At 63.3% G+C, this 14,462-nt stretch overlaps 1 protein-coding gene across 2 annotated transcripts in view; it reads right to left on the bottom strand.

The window, feature by feature from the left end:
- The window catches only part of RASGRF1 (Ras protein specific guanine nucleotide releasing factor 1), a 43,546-nt gene extending 30,283 nt beyond the window's left edge, over positions 1–13,263 (bottom strand). For both annotated transcript variants that reach the window (XM_072871354.1, XM_072871355.1), the window contains exon 1: positions 12,747–13,263. In XM_072871354.1, the coding sequence (XP_072727455.1) occupies positions 12,747–13,022 (276 nt within the window). In that variant the 5' untranslated portion in view covers positions 13,023–13,263. The remainder of the gene's footprint in view (positions 1–12,746) is intronic.
- Positions 13,264–14,462: the final 1,199 nt, after the last annotated feature.

The raw sequence follows: 14,462 nt of genomic DNA, 5'->3' as shown, positions 1-14,462 counted from the left end.
TCGCTCACGCAGGGCCATTAGAAAAGCGCTTTATGATCCACCACGGGTTGCTTAATTTAAAAAAAACATTTCGAAACACCAGGAGCACGGCTGAGACGTGCTGCCCTCAGCGCTCGGGGAAAAGCTGCTCCTTGCCGGCGAGGCAGCACAGCCGTGCTGCGGGCGAGGACGGGGCCGAGAAATGCTCCGAGGGGAAATCCCGCTGGGCAAACACCGGGCTTCAGACAAACCCAAAGCTACCACGGCCCGGGAGGCTGCGGGCCTGAGCCTGCGGCAATCGCCTCCGGGACAACCCTCACCCGGGGAAAGGGGCGGACGAGCAAGGGCGTTTAGCCGGACCCGGAACCAGGCTGCCCGCATCCCTGCCTGCACGGGCAGCGAGCACCTTCGGGCACCAAAACAAAGCCCCGCTGCTGCCTGGGGCTGGATGCTGAGCAGAGCCCCGGTCCCACGTGCTCGCACCGCTCGAGCCGGGAGGCTCCAATGGGCAACGGTGTGGCAGGACTCGGCGAAGGACTATATTTAGCCTCCCTTGACATTTACAGTATTTGTGCTAATTGTGTGCGGTGGCAGCCCGCGTCGGCTGGGGTTTGTGCTGCTCCTGTGCTTTCCTGCGGTCTCCTAGGAAACAGGTACCACGCTGCAATGCCGGATACTGCCCGGAATAACTGGGCTAAAACGAAACCCGCTAGAAAAAGCTCATCCTGACATTATCTGCTCCTCTGTTAGGTTTAACGAGGGATCTGAATTAACAGGTATCTTGGCAAAAAAAAAAACCCACCCACAGCCAACCGCTCGCTCCCGGGCACGCAGCCCTGCTCCCCAGGACAGCGGGCAGCAGCCAGCTGCGACCGCAGACCCTGGCGCACCACGAAAACACGGACGGGCACCGCAACGCAGGCAGGAGCTCGCGCGGGAACCTGCCCCGACGCGGGGCTGCAGGCAGGGACGGGCAGCGGGGCAAGGCTGGCGCTCGCCCAGGACAGCCGGCGGTCCAGCACCATCTCCGGCCCTGTGCTGAACGCCGGGGGTACGGCTCACCGTGCCTCCCCACAACAGGGCTACGTCCCCCACCCCTACCCCTTCCTCTCCCCTGTCCTCCTCCTCCTCCCTGGGCATCTTTACTCTCGTCCCCTTCCCATCCCTAGTCAGGCCCAGGGGTGTGAAGGAGAAGGACCCCCAGACGGATGCAGGAGGCTTTCAGTGAAACCGGAGCGCAAGGAGCCGAGGCGCAGCCGGTCGCTGTTCCCGGGTGATGCCGGTGCAGGCAGCACGGACGGAGGGACACCCAGCTCCCCCACCCAGCACCGTGCCCACCTAGGGCTCGTGTCTCGCTGGGCGACAGCCTCAGAAACACCCTCGGAGCTTCCTCAGCCCAGCGGGGCCCTGCAGAGGAGGAGAAGGGGGAGCCCGGGGACCCCGCGCTGCCCTGGGGCCACGCCAGAGCCCTCCTTCAGAAACAGCTCTTCCGTCTTTGGGGGGCAACTGCTTGTTCCTGCGACCCTGTGAAGGTGCGTCTCCTTTACTTCTGTCCAGGATCCTGTAGGTGCAATATGTTTTTATTGCTGATCCTGCGGACAGGTTTTCTCCTCGTGGAGCCTTCTCCACGGTAGAACACGCCATCGTCCGTCTCCCACCCCTTCCCCGACGCACCGCAGCCAGGCGGGCGAGAGCTCCGGGCAGCCGGGCTGGCAGCTCGCCTCTCGCTGTGGGACACGTCTGGAACTGCAGCAGCTCCACAGCCCTTCGCTTCTCGTCCCCTTTCCTTCTCCCTCCCACCCCCGAAGGCTCTTACTGGCAACAAGACATCTCTGATAGAAAATTCACCAGAAATTTTTGGTCTCTGAAACTGTGCGAGTAGTTACGCCTCTCTGCTTTATGCCCACCTCTCTTACATCCCTTCCCTTGCAAACAGCATTAAAAAGAGCTCGTCAGATTGGCAAGTCTGGAAATCCTCCCCCTGAAACGCCGACTCAGGAATATCACCAGCCGTGCCAGGGCACCGCCAAGCACTCGCTCCCCAGCCCCGGTCTCCTGGCCGCAGGGACTCGAGGGGTGGGAAAGCCCTTTCGGAGCCCCAGTGCCCTCGCGAGCTCCCAGTGCCGCGGGGACGAACGGCCCCAATGCCGCAGCGCACGCATTCGCCGCCCCACGCTCCACCGACACCAACAGCCGGAGCTCGGCCGAGTCCCCACGGGACCAGAACCACAGGGAGATGCCTCTGGGGCTCCCCCAGACCGGTCCCTGCCTGGCGGGAGGGGACGGGACGGGACGGTGAGCCCTGGACTGCCCTTCCCGGGCACTGCGGGTCCCTCGGGGGAAGCGGGGGATGATGCTTCTTCAGAGCCCTGCGCCCGCAGACGGGACCAGGCGTCGCCGGGTCAGAGCAGCCTGATCTTACCCTGGGCCCTCGGGAAAAGCAGCGCCTCGCACGGCTTCGGGGCTTGTTGGATTTTAAAATAAGGGGTGGCAGAGCCCGCAGCAGGGACCAGGACAGGGACCGGGGACAGGCACCCACCCTGCCTCTCCCCCTGCTTCGCCCACCAGGTCCATCGAGGCACCTCCCCGACACACCAGCACCAAAAGCATTTTGTGAGACGGCTTCTGGCTCGTCCACTTTAAACCCTGAAACTCCTGAAGGTTTTGCAAATGGCAGTTCAACGCTGCCAGCAACGGAGGCAGATGATGTGGGGCCAAAAGCTTCCCACCGCGGCCGGGAACAGCTCTGGCAGCCGCGGCAGGGCTGCAGCCAGGACGGTCCGGTCCCGACCGCTGCTCCCCGTACAATTAAAAGCTAGTTCCTGTGAGCTCGCGCGCCGCAGCTCCCCGTGTCACTCTGATTTATCCCCATACAATACCCAGGAAGTGCAGCGCGCTTGAAAGGAGGAAATTATTTTATATTTGAATAATAAAACTCCCACCACCTTTTATCTCCGCCTAAATTATGATCCTTCTCTGTTATTGCAGTGACACATCAAACTCGACAGCCCGGGAGCATTTCCAGCGACGCTCGCTGCGTTGGGGCCGAGGCTCGGCGGCAGCACGGCCCCGGCCGGGCAGCGGGTCAGACCCGGGAGCAGCCGCTCGCCGGCACCAGGCGGAGGATTCAGGAAAGCCCAGGGGACGCAGCAGTTCTGCCTGAAAGAACGACACGGGAGCATTTCAGGTCACAAAGCGAAAGGTTAAAAAAACCACCCGGGGCCAGCCGTAGCCCTGCGACTACTGCCCGGCTTTTCCCGGGCCCTGCCTGCTGCGGGGAAGGGCGGGTGCTGGACGCCACGGCGGGCAGTTACCGAAGCCCCGGCCGGGCAGAGACCCCCCGGCTCGATGAGAAACAGCCTGTGATGCCAGAGACCCCCGGCCTCTCCTCTCTCCCACCCTAGCTCGGGCTGAGGGCAAACCAAGCGCTCAGCACCCCTTGCCCCGCAGGGCTCGGAGGCTGCTCCGGCCCCGGAGCTTTTCACCGGGGGAAGACACGGCACATCCCCAGCAGCCGGAGGGAGCCGAATCCGTCCTGCAGACCCCGAACCGCCAAGGCTCACAAAGAGATGGCTGCAAGCGTTTTTCAGCAGAGGCAAACAACATCTTTTGCTTCAGCCTCAGAAACTCCAGCGTTTCACAGTAATTCAGCTGGAGGCAGCCACCAGCACGGAGGATTCCAGCTCCGGCGGGCAGTTTGGCCAAGTCCCGTACCTGGACGCCGAGTGCTGTCGTGAGAGGGGCCGGGCACCCGCAGCCGCAGAGGTGCCGCGGGAGAGGGCCAGGCAATGCCTGCCCGGGCCGGGGCTGCTCCTCCAGGGACCCCTCAAAGACCCTTTCCAGCGGCTGCGCCTGGGGTGCGCTGGCCGGCGTGGGCCAGGGGCTCTGCTCGAGGGTAGCCCAGCCGGGAGGGACCTGGCCCGGCACCTGCCGTGGTGCGGGACCCCTGAGCCCACTCCTGGAACTCCGCTCCCTCTGTCGCTTTTTCTGCAAAAAATCCCCAGCTCTGGCTTGGCTATTTTTACTGAGAAGAGAGTACAATAGCAAACTGCTGCTCGAGAGCTATTTCTGCTTCCAGAACCTCAACAAATGACTTTGAATTAATGAAGGAGACTACCCGAGTGATTAATGTGCAGGGACTATCTCCCCAGAAATGTCCTCCCACGTGTCTGATGTCCCTGGGCTGGCACGGTTAGCGCAGCGATGGCTCTGCCCTCCTGCCATACCCAGTGCCGGAGAAGCAAAACCTCCTGCGTGCGCACCCCCAGACATGGGTCCCCGCCGCCCCGGGACACGCGTCCCTGTGCACAGCAAGACATGGGTCCCCGGTGACCCCAAAGTGCAGGTCCCTGCACGCCCCAAGAAGCGCTTTGCCCGCTCCCGTGCCTGTGTCCGTCTGACGCCCGCTCCCACCCGCCGCGGCTGGGACACTCAGGCTCCTCCATCCTCCGCATCCTCGATAAAAGCCAAGGAGATGGTTACAGAGAGCGCGTTCGCCATTGTGCTTTGGGGGTTCCCACCCTGGGGTCTTGCTGGGACACAGAGCCCCGTGTCCCACGGCCACGACCAGGTGCCACGTGGTGTTTCTGCAGGGGCAGGCTCCCGCGGGGCTCCGCGTCCGCAGGGAGCCAGGCGGCTCGCTGGGCTCAGGGCACGCCGTGCCAGCGGCTGCACCCGCATCCCCCCGCGTCCCCGCTGCGCCCGGCTGAGAGCTGCCCAGCCCTCCCGCACCCGCTCCCCGCGACGGAGCTGTACGCACCAGGGCTTCGGTTCCCCAACGCCCGGCTGGCCAGCGCCGTCCCGCTCTGCCCACGCAGACCCAGCCGGCGCCCGGCCGTCGGCTCAGGGTCCAGAGGGAACGCACGGAGCTACGAGACCGTCCCGGTCCACCACACCGGGACGTTGCCTTCACCTCCCCTACCACAGCCACCGGCGCACCAAGCGCTCCCACACCCCAGGACACCAGGAGCAAAGGGCTGGTGCCGTGGGACCCTCGGACGGGCACCGACACCGCGGCACCGGGGACAAAACAGCAAATTTTCTGGTTTGTCGGAGCAAAGCCAGAGAAGGGCAAAGCAGATCCAGGCCTGGCATAAGCAAACCTGCTGCTGCTGGTCCAGCTAAGCTCCTGAAGGGTTTTACGTTGCTTCTTGCCTTATTAAGTAACACATAAATAAATTGAAATAAGCTTTAAAATTACGCATTATTTCCAAAATATAAAATCAACGTATTCCAGAATTTTTTTAAATTTGGAGCAGGGTGTTTTCCAGCCAGAACAACTTGCCAGACCGCTCTGGATGTCGTGACCGACGTGGCCGGGCACTTCTCCTGCAGACCCACGCTGGTCACAGACAGCGCCTGGCTCTGCTGAAGGGGCCGGCGTGAGAGCGGGGGGACCAAGACGGAAACATCCCCAGCAACACCGCCTGCGCAGAAGCGGTGACCATCACCCTCTCCCCCACGGAGCGGTTTTGTTGTGCCATCACAGATGCCATCCCCGCCATCCCTCTGCAGCGGGGACGCTCCCCGCCGCGCCGGGGACCCGCGTGCCCTCCATCCCCCTGTGGCAGATAGGCACGCGGCCGCCTGGTCGTGAAGCTGACGGTTATCGCAGCTGACATAAAGGGCAAGGGAGGAGAATTTTCCTGCTCTGGATGGATGAGCCTAAAAATCCACAGCCAGCAATGGCAGCTTTTAACTTCCCTGACCTACATAGCGTCTGCGCTGGGAAGACAGGGCCCGGGCCTGGGACGGAGGAGATGGGAGGTCAGGCAGCTCATTTGCTTGCTGACAACAAGAAAAAATCCCAGAAGCAGAAATGTGTGTCCTCTGCTTCAGGACAGACCGTAAGGATGCTCACGCATGGGCACTAGAGCTGGGTGGGCGTCACTCTATACAGTAATTAATAAAAAAACCAGCATGTGCCAAAGTCCTAACCCTGGGGACATCGGACATTCAGACCTCTGCCAGACCTTACGTATGAATGTCGCCGTTGCTATAATGACTCTGCGCCTTCGTATTTGGAAGAAATCTGCCAATTGTATGCGTGCAGCCAAGAAAATGCATCTGAGGCTGCTGAGACTGGGCTGGGCGAAGGTTTCTTTCCTCTCTCCTCCTGCTCCTTTAACAGATTCCATTAATCTGTTGGATGAGAATGTGTGAATAAAGGGGATGGACTGGCATCACATTTAGAACACAAAAAACCAGCAGGATAATCTCCAAATTTATCAGTAGTTCAGGTTTAGGTTCACAAATTGTCATTTATCTTCAAAAAATCAGATTGCATGTAGATACATTTAGGTTTCTGTGCCTCTGGTATGAGTTACGGCCGCGTTCAGCTCATTGCAGAAAGTCTGGCTAAAAGTCCATGAGTTTAGGAAAAAAGTTTTAATTTGAAGTTTATAAAAATCCAACAGGACAACAGGCCGGCTGTCATGGCAAAGACCCACGTGAGCAAACCAAGCTGAATTAAGCTGTTGGGAAGAGCCAAAGAGCTTAAGCCAAGAGATCCCTTAATCAGAAGTGGTCCATACATTTAAAAAAAAAAAAAAACCATATTGAAAAAATGTCCTTTTAAACTTTTTAATACCATTTGCTTTTTCAGATTTTTTTGTTTTGCAGGTGAAAATGCTCTCAGCCTTTTTGCTTTATCAGAAACCAACCTCTCCTGACTCCCAGTCTTTGGCAACCAAATATTCCAATTCCTATTTTACTACTTCAGCTCAGAGTCTGGATGCACAAACCCACTTTTCCTCAACAATCCACCAACGACAGCTTCTCCGACAGGATTCCCACCGCCCCAGAGGGGGCTGCGGCTCAAGCACCCAGCTGCCGACTTCGGAAGCTGGAGCTCAAGCACCTGAGACATCGACGCCAAGCTTAACTCCGGACCTGGAAAACCTCGGGACGGTGTTTAACGCCTGCGCTGGCCCGTGGGCCAGGCGATCGTGTACTGCTGAGCACGCGATAGCCCGGCGTACCTGGACGCTGCCCACAGCCTCGGGGCCGCGCGCTTTGCGCTCGTGATGATGTGCAAAAGGCAGCTATCGACTACGGTGGATCTCAGCCTTTTGGAAAACCATTGGTAAACATTACAGAACCCCACAGCCCTGACCGCCAGTGGTGGATGAGTACGTTTAACGTACGCACCTTCCTTGGTTCACAGGTACTGCAAACACCAGTTTGCCCAGTCGGTGCCACCAGCGGAGCGGCCCGGGCTGCAGCCGGCCCTTGGCAACGGCGACGAGCACAACCTCAGCCGCGGCTCCCGGTGCAACCTGCCCAGCATCCCCGGCAGCTCACGTCGTGTGTGCTGCTGGGGGAACAACTCATTCCATGACTTTAGCTCCTTTGTTCACAGAACATCTGTAAGAAGGCCATGTTGTCACAAAATTGCCTTATTTGGGTTTCTATGACAAATTTGGGGAACAGTTTTTCATCCTATGACGAAGCCAGTTCCCGCAGAGGCAAGGTGTCCTGCGCTCAGACTCAGCTGTAATCGCTTCATCGCCATCAGTCACACAGATCACACTACATTATCCTGTCCTTTGAATAAGCATCCTGTGAATAATCAGAAAGACGGCAATCAGGCAGCAGCACGCTCAGGCTGATACCCCGAAGAAAAACCAGACTTTTCTAGAAGACGAGAAGCGCGTTACCCTCCTGTGCAAAGCATGTTTTGCACAGACTCGGCTGCGGCTGGATGCACGGCTAAGGCACGATTTCTGTGCGGCACGGGAATCGCTCGCTGTCTGCAGGCAGCCCTGTCGTACCAGCCGGCACATGCTGATTTTGCTTCGCTGCCTTCGTGCTGGGCCCCGGCGGGCGGGCAGCCGCCCCGCACCCTGCGCGGGAGCATCCTCGCCCCACCGCCCCGCAGCCCCAGGGCGGAGCAGAGGTGCCCAGGCTGCGGGGCAGCCCTGCTCAGGGTGTCCACGGGCGCCCCACTCGCCCCGGCAAGAAGCTGCTCTGTCCCCTCCTGCCACCGGCACCGGAGCTGCACGCCGCTCTGAGCCCTTTCCTGCCACCGGCACCGGAGCTGCACGCCGCTCTGAGCCCTTTCCTGCCCGCCTCAACTCGGGACCACGTTCCAAGCTGCTTGTGGGTCCTCTGCGGCTGCTCGCACTCATCTAGAGCACGGCCCGTGGCCCAGATAGCCCCGGCCAGCTGGGCACTTAGCAGAGGTGCCCAGGAGGGGAACCCATCATCTGTGACTCCCCTGACCGTTGGCGGAAAAAGCCGGGGGGTCTTGGGGGGCACAGGCCACTCGTCATTGCCACAGGGACTGGGACGGCAGCACCCAGCAAAGGCACCTGCATCTAATGCCGGAGGAGAAGGTCTGGGCAAATGCCCGGCAGCTCTGGAAGGGCCATCGCCACCCTCGTCTGCAGAGGGACCAGCAGCGGGCGCCTGCCCAGCCCCACCCGCAGAGCGAGCCCGTGTTTGTCCCTGGCTCACCCACCCCAGCCCTTTCTGAGGGTACCGGGAGCTCTGCCCGGGTGAAGACCCCGCGCAGGGACCGGCACGGCTGGGTGCCGTGGCCCGCGCTGCTGCCCCCTCGGAGAGCCGCCCCAGCTCTCCTGGCACCAGGGACGGCTCTGTCGGCGGGGCCTGGGGCTCGGCTCCGAGGGAGCCAGAGCTGCCGAGCTGGCTGGGGCTGCCGCAGGTACCCGATGAGGGCAGGCAGCCCTGAGGCACCCGAGCATCCCCCAGCCCTGCTTCCCTCCAGCTCTTCCAGTGTCTCAGGGACGGGTGCCACCGGACAGGGTGCCCTCGGTGACTGCGCTTCGTCTCTGCTACTCATCGCGCTGCCGGTGCCGAGAAGAGACGTGGCTTTCTCGTGCCCTCCTTAGCTGTGCAGGGAAACGAGCAGGACCAGGGCTGGGCACGCTCCAGGGAGATGGAAGACAAACTCCTTCCCTGACGTGCCGGTGGGAATTGTTTCCACAAGCCTTCTCCCATCCCGCTGGGAGATCACAGCCACGCACACCCACCCCTGACCGCTCGTCCTCAGCTTTGCATCACGGTACAAAATGCTTCCTTGAGTCTCCCCTGCCCCCGGATACCACGGACGATAAATGTTGCACCCGCCCCTGGCAAACGCTTCAGAGATGGGGAAGAAAATCTCCAGCTATAGGCTGTGTGCTCACGAGAGCAGCCCAGGCTTTGTGGGAAAGACAGACTCATCGCTCCAGAGAGCTTCTGAGTTTCAAGTCAAGGGTTTCGCACAGTGCTACCTCTTGACTCAGTACCGTGTTGGCTCTTGTCCGAGGCACGGAGGGCTGCTGGTTAAGAATAACTCATGGCATCAGGGTACGGGGCAAACCCAGCCGGGATTCCCGCTGCCCGACTCACGCGTGACAGAGAGTCCTCACCCCGGTCCTGAGCACGGGCTTTCCCGTGCTTTCCCGGTCCTGAGCACGCGGCCGTGAGGCTGGGGACGGATCAGCTCCGGACCTCCGCGCCTGCTCAGCTCCTCCGCTGGGATCTCACTTTGGCTGCGCCTCACCACGTGCAGTCCCACCCGGGGCACCCCGCGTCCTGCCCGCCCTCCCCTGCAACGCAGCACGGACCCGGGGGGTCTCTCACGGCCCCTTCCACCAAGAGGCAGGAGACGTGACCACGTGAAAGCACATCCCAGCATCCTCACCCTCGGGGCGGCTGGGAACGGCAGGTCCCGGCGGACGGCACGGCCCAGACACCACGGCAGAACGAAAGGGAGGGTTCAGCCCCCGCCCCAGCACCTCCGGGCGCGTGCCCACCGTGCCGCCGAGCAGCCCAACCTCCCGGACCGAGCGGGGCAGTGCAGGCGGACCCGGCAGACCCTTCCTCCGGGCCACAGCCCGAAGCCCGCCCAACGATAAAACATCCTCCAAGTCAAACCGGTTTGGAGACAATTTCATTTGTGGAAAAATGTAACAAAAACAGAAAAGAAAGTTTCCAGAGGTGTCCAAATCCCCTCTTTGGTGTTTCAGTTTTTCAGATAACTTTGCTTCTTTATTCTCACACGCGCACGCTAAAAATACACTGCATTCCCAGCAAAAAAATGCCCCACCAAAGCGAAACATGTGAACTTTAAAAAAGAGGGGGTTTTGAAAGACCCACCTTTTAAAACTTCTCCTTTGTGGAGAATTTGAAACCTTTCAGGCTTTACTCCAGTGAAGAAGGAATCTAAACCTGAAACTCCTCTGCTGCAGGGAATACTGTCCTCATAGCTCCTGCTGAAGCTGCCCGGATAGACAAATACCCTCAGAAAACAATTAATGGTGATCACGGGCAATGCTAGAAATTTCCTCGTCACCTTCCTTTCAAAGGAAGATCCGGCGATGCTGAGCACCGCTCGGGACCAGGTGAGCTGGAAGAAAACGTTGGATCTGGTTTGCAGAACTCGGACGCCTTCCTCTCGGAGACCTGCCGGCTTGGCGTGCCATTTGCTCGCTTTCACCCTCCTGCACAGGCCGTGCTGCAGATCTGTCCCATAAATATTCTGCTGCTTATCTCATCTGGTATGCCATTAATTAGTTTGCAAAGCAGTGGGCATTCAAGTGCTTGAGCACTTTCATTTAAATTTGTCCTAATGAATTATACAAAATCATGAGCCAGACGCTAAACCTTGGTGAATCGGTGCAGATCAGCGGCCTGGTAAATATTTGGTGTGGCAGGATCTCACTGCGCCGTGACAGCAGCCCCTCGTTTACACTGAGGATAAACCTTCCAGGTGCATTTTGAAACGGAAAAGGGCTGTGACATCCTCCCCTTGATGTTTACCTGGTGGAAAATCTCTCCTGCACAAACACGAGGAGTCAGAACCCGGCGAGCAAGCTTGATTTAAACCTGCCTAGCAAGCTTGATTGAAGCCGAACCAGGAACGCGCAGCAACATCTATTACGCTGCTACCTAAAGGGACACGGCTGACAAAACAGGACAGCAGCATGACCCCCCTGCAGCCACAGAGCCTTCCTCGCTGCTATAGCCGACCCTGCGGTACGCCGGAGGCTGCTCCGATGCAAGGGCCAGGACTGCGAGGAGGCACCGCTGTTGCAAAAAAACGCTATTTTGATCTGAACAGGGAAATATTCCCCTGATCCCTGCCGGGAGCAAGGAGACGTGCCACGGAGCGCTGCTGCTGCACTGCCTCGCTCTTGTGGCAGGGCTTTTTGGAGCGCTGAGTGTGCCATGATTAGCCAGAGGCAATTAAGGGGCTTATTGCCTTCCAGCTGGCCCCTTGCCTCAGGCGGGTGCCCACGGGGCCTGTCCTGCAGTCTGCCGGCAGCACTCACCGCCACCTCCCCGGCAGCGTGCTTAGGCAGAAATTATGCAAGACCTGCAGAGCTGGACCCAAAACGCATGGTGCCTCCTGCAAGCACCCAGCCCGGGCCGCCAGCGCCGGGAAAACCACCCCTGCTCCTCCTCGCGAGGGGCTTCCCGGTGCCCTCTGCGACACGGGCACCCACGGGCACCCAAGTGGGTGTGCGGCTGCACTCCACGCGCAGCGGTCGAGGGGTGAATTCAACCGCAACGGGCTCCTCTCCGCGCCCATGAGACTGGAGGTGATTTTGGAAGCTACGGCAGCGATGGACTGGGATTTGCACCCCCAGGCTGGCAGCCAGCCCTTAATCCCCCTTACCCGGCACCAACCCCTTCCCTGCCCGGCTGCTCCGACGCACCCCGAGCCCCAGCAAACGACACCAGACGAACAAGGCAGAGGTTGCCAGCACCGCACGCCGCGCTGCCGGGTGCCACCCTGCCCACCTGGGAAAGGCGCAGCCAGGGGAGACAAACCCACCCGCGGGCCCGTCGGGGGCTGCCGTCCCTGCGGCCGGGTCCCCGGGCACCACCGGGGAGCCAGGGGGGACCCGGATTCTCCCAGGGCCTCGCAACAGCTTTGCCGTTTCCGTGCTGTTCCACCCGCAGACATTAGCATCTGGCGAGGAGCGCTGCAGCCCAGCGCCAGCCCTGCGTGTGGCGTGGGGGGCCCACGGCTCCGCTTCTCCCCACCGCCCGGAGAGGGGCTGCGTGGCGTGCCCAGCCGGGTCCGCGGCAGGGGCGCGAACCGCAGGTGCGGGGAGCGGGAGCGGGGAGAGACCCCGGTGAAAGCAAGGCCCTGCGCCCCCCCCGCGCCGAGCACCGTGCACCCACCGCCCAGGCCGCCCGCGCCGCGGGGCAGGCTGCGGGTTTGCCCCCCGGCAGACCCGGGGGGGGCACACGGGGGGCCGCGTCAGGCTGGGAGCTATCGAAGCCCAACGGCCGAGCCGCAGCGTGGACGGAGCGGGAGCCGCGGGAGCGGCGGGAGCCGCGGGCCCCTCCACGCCCCGCCGGGGCCACTGCCCCGAACCCTCGGCCGGGGCGCGGGGGCCGGGCCGGCGGGGCCGCGCCGCGGACACGCGTGGGGCGCGGGGCTCCGCTGCGCAAAGCGCGGCCCGCGGCCGCCGGGGGGCGCCCCGCGCCGCCGCCCCGCCGCCACTTACCCGCGGCTAATTAGCCGCGATGGGGGGGGGGGGGGGGGCAGAGCCCACAGCCCCGGAGTGAACTCGCCCGCTGCCCCGGCACCGCGCCCCCGGGGAGCATCCCCCCTCCCCCGGCACGGGCCAGCCCCGTCCCCCGCCCCGGTCACGCGTGGGGCAGGTCGCGGGCGGCGGCGGGAGCCCCGGGGAACGGGGCTGCGCGCGCGGGGCCGGGACCCCCGCGGGGGCGGCCCCGGGCGCCGTCCCCGCTCCGAGGGCGGCCGGGGCGGCGGGGCGCCGGCCCCGGGCCCCCGGGGCGCCCACCTGCTTCTCCAGGGAGTCCTTGGCCGAGAGGGAGGGCTTGGGGGAGGGCGCCCGGTCGCAGACGCAGCCCTCGAGCAGGTAGAGCCCCGAGGGCCGGGAGCTGGAGTCGGTCTCGAAGTAGAAGAGCATGTTCTGCAGCAGCGCGAACCACTTGGTGTGCCATTTTGTGTTGTCGGAGCTCCGCTTGCTCAGGTAGCCCTTCCTGGCGCCGTCCTTCTTCGCCAGCAGCCCCAGGTAGGTGACGTGCCCGTCATTGAGCCGCATCCCCTTCTGCATCTTGGCGGGCACCGCCAGCTCCTCACATGGTCCCCGCCGGGCGGCCGGCGGGCGGGTCCCTGGCGAGCAGCCGCAGCCCCCGCGCCCGCATCAGCGGCGCCCGCTGCCCCCGGAGAGCCGGCGGCCGCCGCGGCGGCTCATGCCGCGGCCGAGCCCCGCCGCCCTGCCCGCGCAGCCGCTCGCCTCCCGCGGCGCCGGCGGCGGCGGCTCTGCCGGGGGAGCGCCGCGTCCCGGAGCCGCGTCTCCCGCAGACGGGCGGGTCATGTGATGCCGGAGCCGCCGGCGGCACCGGGAGCCCGTCAGCGCCGGCCCGAGCCGCGCCGCGCCGCGCGGGGCTGGCCCTGCCCTGCCGCCGCTGCGGGGGCGGCCGCGCCGCGCTCCCCCGGGCCGCCCCCGGGCCGCGGGACGCCGGGAGAGCCCCCCCCCGCTCCGCCGCCGCCGCCGCGCCGACCCGGGCACGCGGGACCCCCGGGCACACGGGACCCCCGGGCCGGCACGGACCCTGCGCACAGCAGGAGCCCCCGGCCACGGGCACCCCCGCGCACGTGGGGCCCCCAGGCACAGCCAGAGCCCCAGGCCAAGGGGACCCCCGGAACAGATGGGACCCCCAGGACAGACAGGATCCCTGGGCACATTGGGAGCCCCAGGCCAAGAGGGACCCCCGGACCGGGTGGGAGCCAAAAGGGACCCTCAGGCCAGGAAGGACCTTGGGACAAATGGGACCCCTGGGCAGAGCAGGACCCTATGCAGACAGGGACCCCCAGGCCAAGTGTGGACCCCCGGTCTGAGATCGACCCTGGGCTGGCACAAGCCCTGGCTTGCCGTGAGCCCTGGACTGAGCAGGACCCCCAGGCCCGGTGGGACCCCCGACCTGCGCTAGCTCCGCGTGGGGGTGTGCTCGGCCGGGCACCCACTCCGCCCACCCCGGGCACCCAACCCACTCCAACCTGGGGTCCTGGGGAAGCCCCCTCCGTGTCCAGCCCTGTGTGTGTTGCTGACCGTGGGACGTCCCCACTGGTGGCCTTCCCCTTGGTGGGGAAGCCTGCACCGCCCCACCCAGCAGCGCGGAGCCGACCCAGTCCCTGCACGCCACAACCCCTAACGCTGCAGCCCCTCGAGGCGGGTGGTCCCTCTGCGTGCAGAGGCATCGGCACCCCTCGACACCGTCCTCCCCCTTCCCTCCCACCCTCCGCCTCGCCTTAGGGCACCCTGGTAACTGCGCTCCCAGATGTCACGCGTGGGAGAGAAGGGGACCCAGTTTCTCCATTTGTTTCCGTTCGTCTCGCTCCTCCACCCCTCTCCTCCGTCCTGGCCTTGTCTGCTCTGCCGAGCCGGGCAGAACTGGGAAAACCGGGCACTGGCGGCAGCTGGAGCCCGTACAGGGCAGGGAGGGCCCCGGTGCTGCCCACGTCCCCAGGGGTTCCCCGCAGCCAGGAGCAC

Source organism: Ciconia boyciana, chromosome 8, assembly GCF_034638445.1.
Source record: "Ciconia boyciana chromosome 8, ASM3463844v1, whole genome shotgun sequence".
In the NCBI taxonomy this organism is placed as follows: Eukaryota; Metazoa; Chordata; class Aves; order Ciconiiformes; family Ciconiidae; genus Ciconia; species Ciconia boyciana.
The sequence above is the reverse complement of the archived record's forward strand: the minus strand, read 5'-3'. Positions and strand labels throughout refer to the sequence as shown.